The sequence below is a fragment of the Thamnophis sirtalis genome, unplaced genomic scaffold (genome assembly GCF_051295495.1).
Source record: "Thamnophis sirtalis isolate CommonGarterSnake01/CBP01778 unplaced genomic scaffold, rThaSir2_p1.2 scaffold_9, whole genome shotgun sequence".
In the NCBI taxonomy this organism is placed as follows: Eukaryota; Metazoa; Chordata; class Lepidosauria; order Squamata; family Natricidae; genus Thamnophis; species Thamnophis sirtalis.
The window spans coordinates 29630357-29652144 of record NW_028261389.1 but is presented as its reverse complement, the minus strand read 5'-3'; the positions used below and the strand labels follow the sequence as shown (position 1 = coordinate 29652144).

Here is a 21788-nt window from a genome sequence, read left to right as displayed (position 1 = left end):
AATATTATTGGCTTTTTCACAAAAATGTGCCTTGTGATTGGCCTAATCACACAAGCACTTCGTGGTGTACTTAAATAAGAGATACACCCATTGTCTTTAAAAGGTAGAAAATAGTCCCAATACTGGCTTCCAGTAACTCAGAAGCAGATTTTTATCCCCCACAACCTTACCTGGTGTTGAAGGCTCCTAAAAGTGGATGGCATATTCTCTACTATGTCTGAAAATGACCAGCAACCATAAAATTAATGCTGTATACATTTTCAATGAAATTCCCAGAATTGATTCCTAGATCTTCAGCACAATCTCTTTCATTTTCACAAGAAAAGAGCACATATCACTTATTTTCAGTTTCTCCATTTTGGAAAAAAAATCTGGCTTTATTTGTAAATTCTACAAAATACAGAGGAGTCTGGCAGGACACACTGTAAGTCAGAAAATAAATAAGTACTTTTTTTCTTGCTCTATAGAAGATAAAATGTGATTTGCATATATAAAATATAAAGTACAGCTCTGTACCAACATCCCGGCCGTGCCACAAGGCAGAACGGCATAAAGAATGTGAAAATAACTTATATTCGTGCAATAAATAAATCACAGAGTAGGAACAAGGAAAAATAGGGTGAACAAGGGTAGAAACGTTAAAGAGGGAATCCCCACTAAGGATCAAAAGGTTGGAGAGGAAGGATGGACAACACTGGTTTGGAAGCTGATTCCATCTTAGGGGTAGAAGTCACGTTAAGCTGCAGGATGGGTAAACCCAACCATATGTCTTTTTAAAAAATGGATCATATTTGCCACTTAAATAAGTCACTGGCACATGCCTGGAAATGATTACCCACAAATACTCACTGGTTCTTATATTAGCAACATATATTTAATGGAAGAAGGTGCTTTCCTAAGTCTTCTAATCTAACCCTTCTCCATGCTTTCTCCAGAATTACTGTATCCATGTCTCCCAGGTGTATAAACCTCCCAGTTTCTTAAGCAATGGAACTGCCAGCGTCTCTTGATACAGATGTGCTATTCTCATATCATCCATGCTTGGTGTAAAATTTCATACTCACTTTAAAATGAGAAGGCAATGGGCTAAAACTGCTTGGCCAAAAAGGCATACAGATAGGCAGTATATCAATAGCTGATTCTACAAGTCCAGTGCTAATGATATTCTGTGTGTACATGCAGGCAGTTTGGTTTAAATGACATATGGGATTCATGACAGCATGGCAGAGAAAGGGAAACAATACACTGTTCATGTGTTTACTAAGTTAGGCTTTTGAATGGTATCAGTTTTCTCCATGTTTGTGTTGTCTGCAATACACATTTCCAGCCAATATGGCAGAATGCATCTGGAAAACCACTGGACGGTATAAAAGCTGCTATAATGAAAAGGGCAAGATTGTGATTGTAAACATTTTAAACAGTGTGGTTTTTACAGTAAATCCTACTAAGTGCATATGAGAATATTATCTTAAAAGAACAAGAGACAAACACAGTGGCATCCAGGAGAACCTAACTCTGCCATTGTGCTAGCTTAGACCACACTAGGTTTTATTTTCATGATAGAAATTATTTTTGGCTATGATTCAAGCTATTTTCCTGCTCTTGTGAAAAGGCATCCTTCAGATATAAAGAAGAAAAGCGTTTTGAATTTCAGCTGCGACACTTTCCTCAAGAGAAATGCATCTTCCATTTTACATAGCTGAATGGGGCAAAAATTAGGCCACAAAACAGAGGAACTATATTCCTCACCAATGTTTTTCAAACTGAAGCCTCCTTTCCTTGTTCTACGTAAGTGACTGGATCTTTCTCAACTTGCTTTTGGGGAGAAAAAAGAAACTGGAAGAGATGTGCTGGGTTACACTGCATCGCTATGATTAGGACTGATTCTGAACCTCTCAGAACCCCACACCCAATTGCCTGTACTGCTTCTTGGGTTGGGCCAACCTTCGTATAGCTTGGTTCTCTTGAACATATAATGTCTTAATCTCTGTAATAGTTGGGTATATTTCTTTCCTGAGTTTCTATTTCTAGTATTTTGCCAATGCAAAAACAGAAAGAAAATACAAAAGGGTCTCTTCATTACATTCTGTTGGTTGCTATTGGTACCCCTCATGGAACTCGTTGTTTTAGACACCTCAGTGTCTTCTCTAGAACTTCACTTGTAATTCTGATGCCCTTCACTATCCATCAGTCTCACTTGCTTTATCCACCCCTGCCTCATTTAATACACTCCCTCTTTACTTTTCCCACTTCCTTCTCTCTCTCTCTCTCTCCTTCTTTAGAAAACTGCTTCTATTTTGTCCATAAATCTTATAACTTCAGCAAAAGACCACTTCTACAATCAAAAGAGTATTTGGAGCACAGCTGCATCCACACACAGTTGCAGAGAGATTGTCTCTCCAATCACTGCAATGGGCATAATTCCTTTATTTCTTCCTAGGTTGGGTTAGCAGCAACTAGCTCTTTTTTGACCATGTCCCTTTTGTGATCTGTTTTTCCATCACCCTTGCAGTCACCAAGCAATAACCCTTTTCTTGACCATTTTTAAATGTCTACTCATCAGAGGCTCAGACTGATTCTTGTAAAACAACAATTTCATGGTGAAGCAATCAAGAGGCTCTGAATTAAACAGTAGGTAAATGGGAACTATGGTTTACAACAAAAAGCAGACAGGGTTATACATGAATACCTAGACTTGTGTCTGAACAACGCACCAAGAAACTGGGAAATTGATATCCTCTGATAACATCTGGATTATTATAATCACTAGGTTTTAGACATTAAAAGGAGACTTCAATCTTGGCATCCCCTTTTTTTCTCCCATCAGGTAGAAGCTATCTGCCTTTCTCTATAATTGCTGTCAAAACTTCTCTGAAGCAGCATTTCCAACTAAGATCTCATCTTCAAACCTCTCTGTTTTACATTTAATCAGTCGCAAGGTATGAAGCAGCAGAGAAGAAAACCTAACAAATATAAAATGGAAAAGAAAAATAACTGGCCACTGTAATCCAATTCACAAATAACTGACAGCTAAAATTACACACAAGTTGGGCACCACTTTCCCACAATCTTCCAATGAAGGCAAGGACTAAGGACAAAGTTCAACATTTAGCCATTTGGTCTTCAAGTCAACTGTGTCTCCTCCAGTGGCTGGAACAAAAGTGGGAGAAGGAAAGAGCCAGTGCAGCTACAGCCGCTTTAGGTAAGAGCTGTGCAGAGGCATGGCAACAGGACTTAGTTCATGGCTCGGCTTGTAGGCACTAGGAGTAGGTGGCCTGGTTGGAACCAGATTTGACAATGGTGATAACGCTGGCAGTTGCCACCTTTGCAGCAGTGCCATGAGCAGTGACTGTGCGGGCAAAGCCCTGCAGCGCTTCATACTTGCCACGCAGGGCGTCCAGCTCAAGGCGCATGGCAGCATTCTCACGCGCTAGCTTATCAACTTCCCTTTCTAGCTCTGTCTTTTGCTTCTGCAGCTCCTCCTTTTGACACACCCGCTTTACTCGGCAGCTGGCCGCATAGCCACGATTCTTCAGAGTGCGCCGACGTTGCTTCAATCTGGCTACCTCCTCCTTGGACAGGCCTCTCAGATGATGGTTAAGTTCCCGCACTGACAATCCCATAAGCTCCTCATCTGAAAGATGTGGTGTGTTCTCACCCATCTCCCGTTTGATCTGTTTAAGAAAAGGATCAAGTAGTTGAGAATCAGATGTACAAGTACGGGAAAAACGGGAAAAACAACAACAACAACAACAACAACTGGAAAGAAAAATGGGAGTCTAGAAGAATAAAACAACAACAACAGGGTAACAGTTTGTAGCAAAGTATGTAGCCATTGCTATTTATATATACTTGTATATATTTTCTGCAATGTTCTTTGGATTAGGGTTTTCCCCCTCCTACACTGTAATAATTATATTAAAAATTCCTCATAATAAAATTAATTGATTTTATTATAAGATTTTGAGATTTGAAAACTTGACTAAGATCTTTAAATCATTTAGCCAGAAATTGATGGCAATGAACTCAATGGAATTTACTTCTCAGTAGAGGAGTTGTGTACATAAATCAGTGTCAACTGAATCAATAAAAGTTACCCATCAACTAAATAAATAGGATCAAAGTATGACTAGCTCAGTCTGGATTTATTCCCATCACTTTATTTCTTTAAAGACTTCTTTAATCTTTCATTTTATCAGTGTTATTATTTCACAGCAGCAGAAATTACAACCAAATATAAAATTTTGTATTTCTTTTATGCAATTCCCCCATAACTTCATTGTATTAACCCTTTGATCCAGTGCATCAATACAGAAACTGCTTTCTATATAAATTTCATTTTTTCCCTCTTATAAAACATTTTTGAAAGATGGAATGTTCTTTGGATTCAGAGGAAAAAATCTAGAGGAGCAACGCGAACATATCTAGTATTGGATCTCAAGTAGCTCTTTGGGAAAGAACTGCCACAATCCAGATATCATTGCGGAAGATACTCCATTTCTGGGAGTAATAAATCTGATTCAGAGGGCATTCAAAAAGTAGGATCCAGGATGCAACTCTTAAAATTGGTTTGATACAATCCTTTATATCTGGGATCATAGACCATTTACAGTGCAATCCTATGTAGGACTGTGTAGAAACAGAAGAAAAAATCTGTTTCCAAACTCTCAATGGAGAAAGTAACTACATACATATGAGACGTTAGCTTTTGAGGACATCGAGATTATCATATAACCCTGACTAAGCATTGCTCAATGTTGGTGTAAGACACATGTGATATTTTCCTGCTGCAGTTCAGATGCTACTGGTTGCATTCCAGGTCAATTTCCAAACACTTCTTATGAATAGAATTTGCAATTTATCTGCCTTGAGGTATTTCTAAGCAAAGGTTAGTGAATCAATACTTTATTGTCCTGACTGTTCCATCTTATAGGAACACAGCTGGAATACCCATTCCTATTCAAATTGTTTTGGAGCAATAAATAACTAGAAGAAAGTGGCCATTTGGCCGAATAAACTAACCTAGTTTGAGTTTCCACACTTAGACTACATATTGTTTGAAACTATTTTATTTAATCAGTTGACAATTTCTAATAGTCTCAGGAAAACAAAGTCATGTAAACAATAGCTCAGTGTTCCTTTGCAGATCATGCATTGCTACTAGAAACAAAGTTATAACTGAATATTGTCATTATGATATTATCATAATTTCCTAATAAAAGACCTGCTTAGTTGCAGGTCTTTTAACAAAATTCACCAGCTTCCGGACAATAATTGTTGGCTCCCTAAAAAACCTTGGGGTGAGCACACCCCTGGATGTTTCCTACAAAATCTGTCCTAAATTAATGTGCGGGGTTTCCTCTTCTAGAACAGTGAAGCAGATAAATACAGTTCCCAAAATTACTGCCCTGGATTTTTGTTTTAAAATAACGTACTGCTAGAGGCTGACAATGAAGAATGCATTTCTTCACTCAAATATAAAGGAGGAGCTGGCTTCCCTTGGCAATTTCTGTGACTTCTCTGCAGGACACACCTCCACTAGTCCTTACTTTACCTGCATACAATAATGGGTTGCCTCTGTCCTCCAGGTTTGTGTTTAAAGAGCTGTGGTGGCGCAGTGGTTAGAATGCAGTACTGCAGGTTAAGTCACTGCTCACTCCAGGAATTCAATTCCGACCGGCTCAAAGTTGATTCAACCTTCCAACCTTCCGAGGTCAGTAAAATGAGGACCCAAATTGTTGTGGGCAATATACTGACTCCTGAAACCGCTTAGAGAGGGCTGTAAAGCACCTGAGGCGGTATAAAAGTCTAAGTGCTATTGCTATTAAATAAACAATGTGTCAATCTTAAAAATGGGGAGGCAATAGTTTCAATTTTTTGTTGTTTCCTTTCTTGGATACAAGCAGGGAAAATACTTATATGGAGAAGCAAGTGCCGTTCTTCAAATATTTCTGAGAAAATTAAAAGGGGCCCAGCTTGCCAAAATTTGTTTGTGTATGCGTATGTATGGCAAGAATTTATAGTTCACATTAACAAAGCCACATCAGTGCAATAACTCTCAGAGAGGAAAATTACATTAGGAAAGACAGAGAACATCCTTCCCTTTTTGGCTCAATGCTGCTAGACCCATTTGCAAATATGCGTCCATATGTGCTTCAGCAACTGTGTGGATTACAGACTGGCTATTCTTTAAAAAGAAGTCCTGTATCAGCTTATTTAAAATAATTTAATTCCATACAAATTTCCACCCACATGTTCACCATTTCTGAAAAGAGGGTGAGGCCAAAAGAGAAAGTGAACAACAACGCAAGCAGGAAGGAAAAAATGGAGAAATGGGGGGAAGAGAGAACAAGGAAGCAAGGGCACAAAGAAGAGGGAAAGTAAAAGGTGGAGCTAGAATAATTGCAAAGATCATCAAAGGAATGGAGATGTATACAAATTGTGCACAAATTCTGTAGAGCAAGGATCCCCAACTTTAAGACTTAGGACTTCCAACTCCCAAAACCCTGGGACTTGAAGTCTACAAGTCTTAACGTCACCAGGTTTGAGGACTTCTGCTATCGAGTTTGTAAGGTTTACTTTTCTTCCAATAAGAACTCTGGATGTTGTTGGGTTTTTTTTAATGCCAGATAATAATTACTGATTTAAGTCACGATGATCAATCTGTTATAGCAGAATACCAGAGTTTTATGGAAAGGACATGAAATCTCTCGGAGACCCTCCAGCTTTCAAAAAATTGCAGAGAAATGTGTTTTTTTCCAAACGGCTATGTGCTTACCTTTAGGGCTTTGGTTGACAAGCTGTCACCTGACATTTTCTTGGGTACTCCTGACAGTCCCCCAGAAACAGCCTGTAATTGAAGAGATAGAGGGGGGGGGTATAGAAAGATCTGTGATTGCTATTTATTTTTAAAGATTGTTGTTATTTAAAGCTTGTCCAGAGATTGTGTCTTTCACAGAATTTCTCTTCTTTTTCATCTGTCTTCCAGTCTCATTTTCTTACTATCCATCCTGCCCAGCTGGTTTTTTAAAATAAAAATAAAAATCCTGGAGTCACAGTTCCTTACTTCAGCAGGAGCAACAGAGTTCCCAAAGTCTAAATGATTCTGTGTTTTTTGTTTTGTTTTAATAAATGTATTTTTTAATGCTGTTAATTTCCTCCAAAGCAGAGTTTTTCAAACGTGGCAACTTTAAGACGTGTGGATGTCACCTCCCAGAATTCTAAGCCCGAAATGAATTTTTTTTTTGCACAGAACATCTACCTAGCCACCCAAGCAAAATATGAGGTATCTCCAGTACATTCTCCTCCTCCACTGTATAGTGACTCTATAATGGACATGCTCTGCAGTTGCCGGAAACACAGAAGGGCAAACATTTCCTGAGGAGAAGGAAACTGAACAGTGGAGAGCCAGCTGACGGGTGTGTCTCTGAAATGGCAGGGCCTGAAAGGAGACACGAGGGAGGGAATAAGAGCAATATATTTTGGTCTTTGGCAGAACAAGAACTTCAGTCCACTGGGGGAGGGGGGGCTGAGAGTGACTAATAAGCCAAACCCTTACATCCCAAAGGGCAGATGTACTGTATGTCAACCGTCACTACTAAGAATTATGCATTAGAACAGTGTTTGGAAAACATCATTGGAGAGCTGTGTCTGCAGTCAGATACATCTATACAATCTGTGGATCTACTAAAATTTTAACCTATGTTAAAATACTGAAATTTGCAGATGATACAACAGTGGTTGGTCTCATTTGAGATAACAATGAATCTGCATACAGACGGGAGGTTGAACAACTAGCCTTGTGGTGCAACCAGAACAATCTTGAACTAAATACACTCAAAACCATAGAAATGGTGGTAGATTTTAAGAGAAACCCTCCTATACTACCTCCTCTTACAATACTAGACAACACAGTATCAACAGTAGAGACATTCAAGTTCTATTGTATCTCAAGACTTAAAATGGACACCTAACATCAAAAATGTCATAAAAAAGTACAACAAAGAATGTTCTTTCTGTGCCAACTCAGAAAGCTTAAACTGCCCAAAGAGCTGCTGATTCTGTTCTACAGAAGAATTATTGAATCTGTCATCTGCTGCTTATAACTGTCTGGTTTGGCTCCACAACCCAACAAGACAGACACAGACTTCAACGGATAATTAGAACTGCAGAAAAAACAATTGCTACCAACCTGCCTTCCATTGAGTACCTGAACATTGCACGAGTCAAAAAGAGAGCTGTGAAAATAATTAGACCTGGATATAAATTGTTTCAACTTCTACCCTCCAAACGACACTATAGGGCACTGCACACCAGAACAATTAGACACAAGGACAGTTTTTTTTCCAAAATGCCATCACTCTGCTAAACAACTAATCCCCACAACACTGTCAAATTATGTACTAAGACTGTATATCTATTCTTCTTCTCTTCCTTCCTAGTACCTATCTCTTTCCACTTATGACTATAACCATGTTGCTTGTATCTTTAAATTTTATATTGTTTTATTTGTTTCCTAGTATAATTTGATTGCTTATTAGTAACCTATGTCTATCACTAAGTGTGGCATCTGATTATTCTTGATGAATGTATTCTATTTTATTTTTCTTTATGTACACTGAGAGTATACGCACCAAAGCAGTGGTGAGTTCCGGATGGTACTCTGCGCACAGGGCCGGGCGTCCTAGACGGGCACGCATGCACACGCCACCGCCCTGCGACACCTAGCTGCTCGGCAGAGGTCGTGCAGGCGCTACAAGCTGTGTGCGCGTGCACAATGGGCCAGTTGCATTATAAACAGCCATGAAACATGGGCTGCTTGGTCAAACAAGCCACCGTATCGGTACGGTGGCCACTGCTCCTGGCTGCTACTGGTACGGCCGTACTGGGCCGTACCTCCCAGAATCCACCACTGCACCAAAGGCAAATTCCTTGTGTGTCCAATCACATGTGACTTATAAAGACTATTCTATTCTATTCTATTCTATTCTATTCTATCAGCTGTTTTCAAAAATTGGGATTATCCTCGGTTTATCTCCTTTTGGGGAAGCCCTTATTTTTACACTGCCATATTTGTGATTAAAAATGGATTCTTATATAGTAAGGCCAATGGCAGCAGCTGATATCTTGGAAAATTATCCCCCCCCCCCCCCAACCTGGCATTCTGAAAATACCTGGTGGCTGGATCTAGTTGCTCTTTTCATTTTGCACAGCAGTACTTTGAGGACAGCAAGCCATCTCAAATAAAAGTCTTTTAATTAAGTCTTGGAATTCAACATATGACATAACATACAATGCATATACCAGGTTATACCAGAGGACCTGTGTCCCAGGATGATCCAGCAACAATTACAGATACATTAATGTTTAGATGGAGACCGTCCAAAGCAACTTAAATAGCAGTATTGTATAAAATTGAGGACAAATATATAGAATTTTCCATTCTTTCCTACCATCCTTTCTCTTATTTTCTTTAATGATCCTGGCATTTTTCTGATAGCTCATCAATGAAGGGAGCGTCTTGCTGACATTTGCCTTTTTTGTCATTCTTCTTTGGAAAACTGACCTCCAATACAACTGTGCTATGTAGAGCTTTTGGCAGCTAGCAGTCACAACATTGTATTTTATTCTTGGAAGCCTTCTGGAAACAGTATGTGAAGCTCAGATTAAGGCGTTTATACTTTACTAAATTATCATTTCACTTCAGTTGCAAGAGTTGAGAAATGTGGTTCTACAGATGTCCCTGAATTGCAGTTTTCAACATTCTTCAGAACTGCCCCTGACATCCCTGGGAATTGTAGTTCAGCAACAGAGGACAGCAAGGAACTTCCATTGTTCTAATACAGTGGTTCCCAAACTTGGCAACTTTAAGACTTGTGGACTTCAACTCCCAGAATTCTCCAGCCAGCTCTGGGAGTTGAAGTCCACAAGTCTTAAAGTTGCCAAGTTTGGGAACCACTGTTCTAATACATAGTTTCTTAAACTTAGCAACTTTAAGATGTGTGAACTACAACTTTACAAAATGTATGTATTGGTACCTAGTGGCATCATATGATAATAAGTTTGCTCAAATGCATAGGTATGTTTTAAGGATTATGCCCTCATGTCGCTCAGCTCTTAAGAATATGGATAACACCAATGAATTTTTACTTTGTAATAGTATGATTTCACGCAAGTGGTTCTAGTGCTGTCAAATTCTTTGAAGTAACCAATCCAGAAGTGTTGTATTAAAGCTCACCTCTATGCTATGGGAAATGTAATCTAGTAGTCAGAAGGCTAAATTTCAGTTTGCATAAACTATTTATATATGGGATCTGAAGATACCAAATGTAAAGCCCAGCGTATTAGTGTGCAAAGATCAGACTGAGCTGATATATCTGGTGAGCTCTTGATTATTTTGTTGTTCCAGCCTAATTCGTCCAAGATTTGAAGTGAGGTTTAATGTGAGAGATATATTGAGTGGGAGCTGCCCAGAGTTGGTTATCAGATGAATGGCTATATAAATATTTTAAATAAATAGATAGATATTTATATCTATTTATATCTAGAAATAGATATCCAAATAGATAAATATTTTGAACTTTTATCTACTCCTCCAGAATCTCAATTCTTTCACACAAATGAAAATTCAATTGTCACTAAAATGTTTAACATTTACTTTCAGATATTGATGTGATATTTATTCTCAGTCCAGGTTTTGAGGATGTGAATGTAAATGGAAAAGTACAGAATAAGTAAGAGCAGCCTTAGGTAATGCTGAAAATGTTTAAGGGAGATTTAGGGTTTTTTTTAATCTCTCGGAAAGTACAAACATTTGATATCTCAATCTCTGAAGTCAGGATTTCTAAACTTCTCACTTCACCTCACAAGCTTTCTGCAGTACCAGGGATAATATTTGAAGCATTAAGATCATATGTATATTTTTCAATCATCTGCAGGGATTTCCTAGAATTAGGTTATCAACACTTATTTCAGAGTAACGCCTAGCGTTCATGGTTCACAACATGAGAGATGGCCACAGAACATGAGCACATCAAGGAAGGGTTGTGCTTTCTTTGAAAGACATTCAAATTTTAAATAGTATTTTTTTTATTTTATCTTCTGGTCAAAATTAAGTTTTTTTAAGTGCCATTAGTCATTTGGCTACAAATCTAAATAGTTATTGCTGAGATCACATTCATACGCATATCTCATTGGGAAGCTTAATTTTTTTCTCTGCAGTAACTATTATATACAACAATCCTTCAGCAATCTTAAAGGCTGATATTTATTATGGGATGAGGGTTAGTTACTTAATAGATTTAGATGGTTGCCCCACTGGAAATAATAAATATTCCTTTGCCCCTCTCCTTCAGAGAAAGAGTTTATGACTGCTGAGCAAATAATGTTCTTGTATTCTTAATAAAATTACCTTGGTTGAAATACAAGTGACTTAATTGAATGTTATGTCTTTAATTTTAAAATATCTTATAATTCCCCTGCTTGCAAAGCAATACTAGGAATGATAGATTATGATAGAAACAAATATCTAACTTCATTAAAACATGCTTTAAGAATATAATCACCTTTTTCATCTCTAGAAAAACATGGTTTAATTAACAATAGTTAATTAAGCAAGACCTTGCAGAAGACCTATTTTCAAATCTAGTCCAAAGAATTTATTTTCTTCTTTCCCATAGACTCAAATGTCTTACAGCTGAATATACTAATTTACTGGAATCTGTACTGTATATCGGATATTAATACAATTGAGAGAGTCCAGAGGTATTTCACAAGAAGAGTACGCCACTCCTTTACTTACAACAAAATACACTATGGCACCAGGCTTGAAATTTTGGGCTTGGACAACCTAGAACTACGCCACCTATGATCTGACCTAAGCATAGTACTCAAAATTATCTGCTACAATGTCCTACCTGTCAATGACTACTTCAGCTTCAACCACAATAACACACGAGCACATAATAGATACAAACTCAAGGTAAACTGCTCCAAACTTGATTGCAGAAAATACGACTTCAGCAATAGAGTGGTCAATGCCTGGAATTCTCTGTCTGACTCCGTTGTTACTTCCTCAAACCCCTTAAACTGTCTACTGTGGACTTCACCCCATTTCTAAGAGGTCTGTAAAGGGGCGTACATAAGCGCACAAGTATGCTTACCATCCCTGTCCTACTGTCCCCATTTATTTGTACTCATTTCATGTGCTCATGTCCATGTTTATACTTATACCTGTCAACTTTTACATATTTGACAAACTAAATAATTAAATAAATAATAATTTGTTTACTCTTAGTTTACTACAACCAAGGGATAAGGTATCCTACATCTAGTCTTGAATCAATTCAATTTTATATACTTATATAATTTCTCAGCCTTCTCATACCATCAGGATAGGATGGGCTATTTCTTTCTGAAGCCTTGTGTTTCTAAAGCCCCTTGGTCCATGGTCATTGTAAATCAGTAGAAACAGAAATGCGTTACCATCTCTACTGTGCCTTTTGTCATTACTGGAAGTGGAATTCAGGTTCTGAAGTATTCAGGCAGATATACAGATCTTTGTTATCCCAAAATCTTGTGGAACTGAGAAGACATATTGCAAGAAATAATAACAGGTTGGGTAAAGACATTGATGAGAAAGAGGGTTGCTACAGAAACATGGATGACTTAAAAGTTGCATGAATGACACTGAAGAGATTCCAAGGTTTGTACAGTCTGGAGCAGCAAGTGATGCAAAGCACGCATTGGACTATAATAACGACAGCATTTTTGAAAGTCATCAAGCTTTCATCCTTTGCTTATCCTCAAAGCAAATTTGCATCACATCATCTCAAGTGAAGATTCTCTTGAAGTAAAGTCAGCTAGTCCAGGATAAGGTGCTTGCCATAACCCATCAATGCAAAGTTAAATTCCAGTGTGTAATCTATATGAAGTAATGATGTTTTCTCAACGTTGATTCAAAACATTTGGGAAACAAATACTCCTTACTCGTGAGACAGTCTCATCACCCAAAGATGCAAAGACAAAACTAAATATGCATCAAGAACAGCTATTCTCCTAAGAGCTAACTAACTGGGAATCAAGACGTTGAGGTTTACAGTATAAACCCACCAGCTGGAAAATCTGGTGCTTGTAGTACATTATTTCTGGAAAATAGTACAATGGAATGCCAGTCTCTTTAAGTGTCAACCTAAAGAAATGTGTAACTATCCAATTCCTGATAGGAGCACTAATCCAAAGTTTTCCTAAGTCTCTTTACTTTTTAATTGTCTTAGTAAGACTGGAACTAGTTTACAGTTTAGACAAGGTCGCTGGTTGTTTAAATAATGCTGAACAAATCATAATTAGCTAGAACCCAATAAACGATAAAACAAGGTTTAACAAATCATAAGGCCTGACCTAGTAAAATCAAGACTAAAAAATCATTAAGGTTCACTTTTCTGACGCTTCAGTTTTTAAATACATGGTTTTTAAGCGCTTTAACATAGAATAATAGTGAAACAAACACACCAATGGGGGTAGGAAGGGGAAATAATGCCAATAATATAGAAACATCTTTAATCTAGAGACAGCAGACTGATTTATTAAAAATATCCAAATAGTTCAAAGCAAGGTCCTTGTATATTCAAGCATTAGAAGATGCTAAGAATTGTCTTCAGCAAATCCATTCTGTCCATTTTCTGTACAATGAAAACTTGCTACAGCTCTGTTTCATTCTTTGTCATTCCTATATGCTTTAAGTCAGCACTTGTAGCTCTGTATGCCATTTCTATGGATGGAGACACAGAACACATTTCGCAGAGTGCAAAATTCTTGCTGTTGGGAGGAGTTCCTTGTAGATTTCTCTCACCATTCTAAACTTTTAATTTTTTTAAGAGAATAACTGAGTTGGAAGGGACCATGCAGGTCTTCAGTAAAATGCTCTGCTCAAGTAGGAGACCCTGTAGCATTCCAGACAAGTGGCTGTCCAGTCTCTTCTTAAAAGCCTCCCATAATGGAGCACCCACAACTTCTGAAGGCAAGCCATTCCACTGGTTAATTGTTCTCACTTTTAGGAAATTTCTCCTTAGTTCTAGATTGCTTCTCTCCTTGATTAGTTTCCACCCATTGTTTCTTGCCTTGCCTTTGGAAAATAGAATGACCCCCTCTTTTTCTGGCAGCCCCTCAAATATTGGAACACTGCTATCATGTCACCCCAGGCCTTGTTTTCACTAGATTAGATAAATCCAATCCCTGCAACCATTCTTCGTATGTTTTAACCTCCACCCTTGTAATCATCTTTGTTACTCTTTTCTGCACTCTTTCCAGAGTCTCTGCATCTTTTTAGTAATATGGTGACCAAAACTGGATGCAGTATTCCAAGTGTGGTCTTACTAAAGCCTTAGTACAGAATGCAGCCGCGCGAGCGATCGTGGGTGCACTTCGGTTCACCCACGTAACACCTATCCTCCGTGAGCTGCACTGGCTGCCTATCGGTCTTCGGATACGCTTCAAGGTGCTAGTCGTCACTTATAAAGCCCTTCATGGTATTGGACCTGGGTACTTGAGAGACCTCCTGCTGCCAATTACCTCCAATAGACCGATTAGATCCCACGGATTAGGCCTCCTCTGAATTCCATCCGCCGGCCAATGCTGACTGGCGACCACCCGGAGGAGAGCCTTCTCTGTGGCTGCTCCGACCCTCTGGAACGAGCTCCCCGTGGAGATTCGAACCCTCACCACCCTCCAGGCCTTCCGCAAAGCCCTTAAAACCTGGCTGTTCCGACAGGCCTAAGGCTAAAGAGCTTTTGCACCCCCCCTCGAATGGTATGGTTGTTGTGTGCTTTTAAATTGTGTATTTTCCGTTCGTCTTTTTTATTCTTTATTTGTACCCCTTCCCTTGACTTGGATTGTGAGCCGCCCTGAGTCCCCTTCGGGGAAAAGGGCGGCATATAAATGAAATAAATTCAATTCAATTCAATTCAAGTGGTACTAATACTTCATGTGGTTTTGATTTTATCCCTCCGTTGATGCAACATAGCCTTGTATTGGCTTTTTTGGTTGCTGCTGCTCACTGCTGTATATAATAACTAATGGTATATAATATAATGACTATATACTCCCACAAAGAAAGTAGGTTGGAATATATATTCTCCAAATATATTTCTGTTGAATGCTGTTAGAAATTTCTGTGCAGAATCAGGGCAGAATGGAGATGCCGAGTACATTTCTGTATGTTTATAAAATTAAATAATGTAGTAAACTCTTTCAAAATGGACAGCTCAAATACAATAAAGGGAGTGTAATGTGGGCAAAACTAATTCTTCTTTCGGTACACACACATTCTTACCCTTTTGTGACCCTTTACAATATATTTTAAAAGGAAGTTCACTGAGTGCTGCAAACTATTATATGTGGAGGAGGGTAGCAACTTGTCCCAGACATCACTAATTGCATCAGAGGGAATGTCCAATAAGTCTCCATGATACTTGTGTAACTGCATTCCATGAAGCAAATGGAACTTGTTTGCTAGATAAGGGAAATAGTGGACCTCTCACAACCCATTGCTTAAGAACCAAATACTAAGAACTTTTGCCTCTGTCCTGGTACACCGTATAACTCCTATAAACAAATCCGCAAATAAAAATAGTATTCCCATTCTGAATATGATTCCCTGGGCCTGACACAGTTCCTCCTGGAGTGTTCTAGCATAATGTTGAAAGACGTTTGCAATTTCCCTGTTCAATTTTCAGAGGATAGAGTAAAGCAAAGACACTCCCTCCTGATTCAAAAGTATAAGATCAATATTTGGATAATCTATTTGCTAGCATAATTCATCATAACTCTATCAATATATAGTATAGCAGCTGTTTGCACAGTATCTGGTTTTTATGAATTTGGCATCCAGCATCTAAGAAGTTTATTGTTTTGCTAGTGTACAGAACTATTGCAAAACTAACAGATTTTCCCCTAAATAGTATGTTAACTTTTCTGATGCCAAGATGTGCATTTGGATGTGCATACACATCTGTATTCAATGGACTTCTCATATAGGGTATCAAATATCCAAGACAACATAGAAACAGCAAAGAAACAGACATATATCTTTGTTTTGAAAATAGCGAACCTGTCTCCAAACACGTTCACTATTTTCAAAACACAGATGCATGCACAATTTTTAATATTTTGGTTCAGCTCATCTATTTAACTGATTCCAAATTCATAGCCCTTATAGTTCAACAATTCTTAGATATGACCAAATTTTACACAGATATCCGCTGTAAGAAATCCCTGTGTGTAGAGTCTGGTAGTTGTTGCTTCTATTCTGCTATTGATACACATATAGCTTGGAAGTATGGGAATTGAGCTAACATATCTATTGCAATATCTAAAACTCTGATAAACTGAAAGGGGGAAAAAACCCAAGAATCATGATTGGGAATAGTATATATATCCCGTCATAAAATGCCCTCCAGGAATTTCAGGATTAACCCAGAGTCAAGTCAACAACACAGAATTGTTTAGAGGAGGAAAAAAATATCTATACATTCTAAAACAAATTTGCCTTGATGGAATTCTGATTGTAATGGAATGAATATCCTTAAATGCACACTTAGCAAATTTCACTCAGAAATTTTCTTCCACCAAGATCAAAGGGATTTATTCCTGAGGAAATATACCTAAGCCCAAGCTGTGTATTTAGCATCCATAATCTGATTTATTATTCAATAAAAATGACCCTTCAGCACAACATGTGGAGCAATTTTCAACATAAAGCCCAAGAAAACCTATTAGCATTCAAGTGTCCATATATGGTGTGCATTTTCAGCACCAATGCAGATTTGCTTTTAGATTTTTTTAAAAAATGTTTCATTATTTTACTTGTGAGCCACAAACAGTACTGTGCAAATGAGTGGTCAATAAAAATGACATATAGAATATGCACATAATCTGTAAAATATTTTCAACACATATTGGCACTAAGTTTGTCCTCTCCCCACCCATCTCTTCCCTTCCTTGATCAAATTATGATAAAGAAAGCAAAATGTGAAATGATCCTATCAGTATGCTATAGATATAGTTATTCAGTATGTTTTTCATTCTAGAGATTTGTAGTCATGCAAACAGGTAACCTGTGGTAACTTTAAGTGCCCTTAAAATACACTCCAGGCAGAACTGTTTGCTCATCATGAGGCATTACATGCCACAAAATTTAATCACAGATGACTTTGATTAGAAGCTTCCCATTGTAAAAGAAAGCTTCCCAAGAGTTGCCGCTATACAAAAATTATCAAGAAACCCAAACATGGGATCTGATACAATAATTATATGAAATATTCAGCAAGAAACTTTAGCTAGTAAGCATATTCACAGTGGCTTTTTTTTACAGTCCTCCCTGTGTTCACCTCTTCAACAGATGTTTCCAATTTCATGTGACAATCAAATTATAAACATCTGCCTACTTGGGTATCCTTTAACCAGAATGGCATCTTTGAGATTGCTGCAAATTCTAATTACAGTAAAGGGATTCAGTATGGGGGCTTTTTTAGAATCTGTAGGCATAACAAGGAAGCCTCGTTTCCAGAACTGCCTTAATACATTGTGTAAACCCAGCCACTATGGTTATAAATCACAGTTACAACATAGTATACTCCTACCCCAGCCGGTTACATTTTATTTTGTAAGATGTGGTCAAATGAACCGTGTCTTAGCATGATTTGTCCACTCTTTCAATAAAAGGAGATTCACAGGTTTATGTAACAGCCTTCTCTAATCACTGTAGTCCAGTATCAGACTATAATTTTCAAAATTTCTCACCAGAAGGGTTAAGATAACTACAAAGAATGAGAATTGGGAAAGCTGTCTGAATATCCAACACTACATAGAAATGATCATATGAAACACCATATCAAAGGTAGCTTTAATTCATTTCAGCTCTCAAGCTCTTTCCACAGATTCTCTGGTTTAAAAAAAAACACTTTCCAGTTCATTCTTTAAATAAAACAAAGGAACCTTCAATTATAGGAACTACTCAGTTTTGCTATAATCCCAAAGTCTACCAAACACAATCCGGTGTAAAGAGACTTCCCTGTAAATTAAGACATCCCCATTCCTGGCAATTATATCATCTACAAGCAAAACTCAAAAGATCTTCTCTGCAAAAACTCTTAATTATCCCCAACCTTCTTTCACTCTGTGCCTGCTATATAATTTGGATAGGAAGAATGGATTTAATTGTGTTACTAAAAATCTGCACCAATGTACTTTTAAGTACAGCATCTACGTTCTGGTCCTCAGTGTGGTGTCATAGAGGAAGATAACAGCCTTGAAAACAAGCTAACAAAAGTTGCAGGTTTGCATATTTTTAACTTGCCTGCTAAAAAAGCAACCTACATTACCAGACAGGTTTCAAAAAAGGAGTAGCTTCCTCCTCTGAATTAAACCTGGAAGTGGAAACTACATACCTGTTAGTAAGTTAATAACCTTGATTAAAATGTTTTTGCTCAGGAAAAAGGCTGTTCTAGTTATGCTAGTTACCGAAAGGAGAATCTACCTCCCTCACCACCACCACCCCGTCCCCCCATCCTTCTGCTTACTTACTTGCACAGAACTGCAGGTTGACTCTGGCAAATAGGCAAGTAGCTAAATACTGGATGGTTACTTATATAGATAATGGGAGCCAGAAATCTGCACTTTTAACTACTGCTTTTCTTGATCTAGTCTTTCAGGTAGAAGCCTATAGATATCTATTCAGATGTAAGCCTAAATGCAGACTGTTTATGGTTATAAAAGCCAAGTTACCTGGGAATTATGAAAGATACGATTGTATACATCTGGTAGGCGCCAACCTGGGGAGAGTTAATGCATCTTCAAAAAAAGATAGACACACAAGGTGTTACTAAATATAGGCTTAATCAGAGCAATAATTAAAGGATGGAGCACATCACCAGTACACGTTCCTTAGAATCTATAAACAAATATCAGCTGTAGTTTATAAAAGGAATGTGTATGTCATTATGGGAACTGTGAAATCTAACTGTACTCTGAAACAATATATCTTGAGGAACATACATTTTCAAAAATGTGATACTATGCAGACACACATTTTAGAATCCTTAAAAGTTAAAAAAAATGAAAGTTCCCTTTCAATTTTTTTTCTATGCACTTTTACAGAAGAGAAAACTTACAAATACATGGGCTAGAAATTGTTTGTTGAGTCTATAAATTGGAAAAAGTGGAATTAATGCAAAACTACATTATTACAGTAGTTTCTTTTTGTTTCTTAGGCTACATTAATTTAAACTAGGACAGAAAATAATTGCAATTGTACTTATTTTGGCTTATAAAGTTTTTGTTTTACTCACAAGTGAAGGCAACTTTGAGATCAGATCAAATCCTTTTGCTAAATAAACATTTGAGAAACATTTTGACTTGGTTTTCTTCTTTTGTTTTACCATCTGCAATATTTTCTTCTTTCTCTTTAATGGTTAACTACAAACCACCTGCCCCACAGATTAAATATAAACTTTCAAGAGAACTGGCAAACCAGAACTTTTGCAGACCACAGAAGCAGAGTTATTAAACAAAACATCCAAAGAATTAAATAGCTTAATAATCACTTAATTGTGGTTACAGCAGCATGAGTAGCATTAAATACAAGATGCAACTCTATCAGCATGTCCTCAATGATATTCCAATCAACATCTAGCAGAGGTAGGTATCTTTTCAAGAAAAAACAGTTTCTTCTCTATTCTGCAGATCTTTAGATATGTCTGTGACTACACTGGCTGAGGATGAGAGGTCTATAGCCAAATGTATTTTGGGGATACTGGATTGGAAAGGTATACCAAGAGGCTACAAAGCTCCAGGGCAAAAAGAGGCTGGCCATCTTTATATAAAACAAGAATATCAAACACTTTATCCAAAATGCATGGTCTTTTGTGAATTAATAACTATAGACTGAAATCATACTACCTGTTGATGCCAATCCTTGACTGAGTGCTTCTTAGCTTAGCAATACCAGCCTCGGGTAACCCAAGTTCTCCTCAGCTGCATTTCCATACCTGTGCTCCACTCTCCCGGAGAAATCCACCTGCTCCTATTCTGGTTGCTTTTACAGTACTCCTCCTTTTGACTTTGCTTTCAAAAGATGGCTGTTCTACTTCTGCTTTCTCACCCTCCCCCCGTCTCTCTTTGATCTTTTTTCAACTTTGTCATTTACATTGGTGACTTAGAAAAACAACAACAATGAAAAGAATTAAACCCCAAACAATCCCGATATCCTATTAATCCCAAACGGAAAACGAAGTGGGATTGTGCATTTGTTTATTCATCTAAATGAGGCGCACCGAAGAGGAAATAACCCCAAATTAAAATTGAAGACATCCCTCTAGATGTGCGCAAAAAACAACAACAACAAAGGCCCTCGTGATCTTTAAGGAGTTTAACAGGACGGGGTTGGGGGATTAATTAGGACCCCCTGTGCACGGAAGCAATCCCAGGATCTTCCAATAGGAGAAAAAAATCGAAAGTCCCAAGTTCAGGCCAAGTTTTCTTTAGGTTTTTTAAAATGCTGATGCAGGTTATCTGCACGGTTGGCTCCCCAAACTCCCAAGTCACCCTTCGTTTGCTCTTCACTTTCCCTGCGTCATCAGGCGTTCAGCACCATTCTGGAGGTTCAGCCTATTTCGCCGGGAACTCCCGAATCCACCTGAATATTCCTCCGAAGCCGAAATACACCATCATTAAAACCCAACCATTGCCAACTCGTGTATTGGCGGGATAGGAAGGGAAGGGAAGGGAAAGGGAAAGGGCGGATTTAGACCAATCCACATGATTTTCCAATGGAATCCATACCCCACCCCGCACATCGGAACTCGCCTGGGTGCCAAACGGCTTCTTACATGTGACCGAGGCCTCAGCACGTGCAAACACAGGGCTAATAATGTAACGAGCAACTCCTATTTATTAAGCGATTTCCTGTTCTCTTATAACTGCCTCGCAACTGTGAAACCGAGGCAAGTCAACACAACACGACACAGTTTCTTAAAAAAAAACAAAAACAAAACAAAACGCCTTGCTCCAAATCCGAATTCCTTCTACGGATTCTTTCTTCGGAACAGAGCTACACGCTGTACATCAGCGAAATTGAAACCTCTCCCGAGGAACAACTATGACTGTCTAGCTCTGTAGAAAATCAACACCAGACAGCCCCTCCTCACCGCACGGAAACAATCCACAATGAACCACCCTGCCACGGATTTCTCCATCGCTTTCACCTCTCTGCGTCTGACATTCAAACGCCTCACTTTGGCACAGTGCAAGCCGCCATCCGTCCCTGACCGTCTGTAAACTAGATTAGAAGCGAAATAGTCACTTACTGCCTGCCAAAGCGTCCTTTTGTTTGCCGTTTTCCTCTTTATGCAATCGGAGGGGGCCGCGTTTTCGTGACAATTAAGCTTTCGAATCGCCTTGTTTATTTCCCCAAATGAAGTTGTTGTTTTCCCGAAGCGAAGGGCTGAGCTGGGCGCTGCGCTGCGATCTGCTGAGTTGTAATATGAGTTTCCTGGAATTACTCACTCACAGGATTCTTTTCATTCATAAAAACACAGTCATACAATGACATCATTCTTTCCCCTCCCTCCCCATCTTGGTGAAGGGCACAGACTGAAGAATGGTGAAAGGAAGCTGCCATCTTGGTACTGGGCATTTATTTTTAAAGGGACCATACCTAATGCTTTGCAGTTGGTAGCTAGCCTTCAGAATCAAGGCTTTGATACAAATAGATGTTATTTCCGAGCAAAAATAAA

General features: G+C 38.3%; 1 protein-coding gene across 6 annotated transcripts; it reads right to left on the bottom strand.

The window, feature by feature from the left end:
• Nucleotides 1-322: 322 nt before the first annotated feature.
• Nucleotides 323-21563, bottom strand: MAFF (MAF bZIP transcription factor F). 6 transcript variants are annotated; one of them, XM_087723189.1, is made up of 4 exons: nucleotides 21360-21563; nucleotides 18781-18846; nucleotides 6779-6850; nucleotides 323-3674 (listed from the first exon to the last, which is right to left on the bottom strand). In XM_087723189.1, exons 3-4 carry the CDS (start codon nucleotides 6812-6814, stop codon nucleotides 3261-3263), a joined length of 450 nt encoding a protein of 149 aa, XP_087579315.1. In that variant the 5' UTR covers nucleotides 6815-6850; nucleotides 18781-18846; nucleotides 21360-21563; the 3' UTR covers nucleotides 323-3260. The 6 variants fall into 6 exon arrangements, with proteins under 6 accessions (XP_087579315.1, XP_013910421.1, XP_013910422.1 ...); XM_014054946.2 differs by lacking the exon at nucleotides 21360-21563 and adding an exon at nucleotides 19954-21187 and having other exon boundaries at nucleotides 18781-18827; XM_014054947.2 differs by lacking the exon at nucleotides 21360-21563 and adding an exon at nucleotides 20043-21186.
• Nucleotides 21564-21788: the final 225 nt, after the last annotated feature.

What these genes read in the sequence shown, in the direction of transcription:
- MAFF (XM_087723189.1), bottom strand. Translation starts at nt 6,814, where the DNA reads ATGTCAGGTGACAGCTTGTCAACCAAAGCCCTAAAG. An exon ending in TGTCAACCAAAGCCCTAAAG is followed by an intron (nt 3,675 to 6,778) that starts GTAAGCACATAG and finishes TTTCTTAAACAG; the next exon opens with ATCAAACGGGAGATGGGTGA.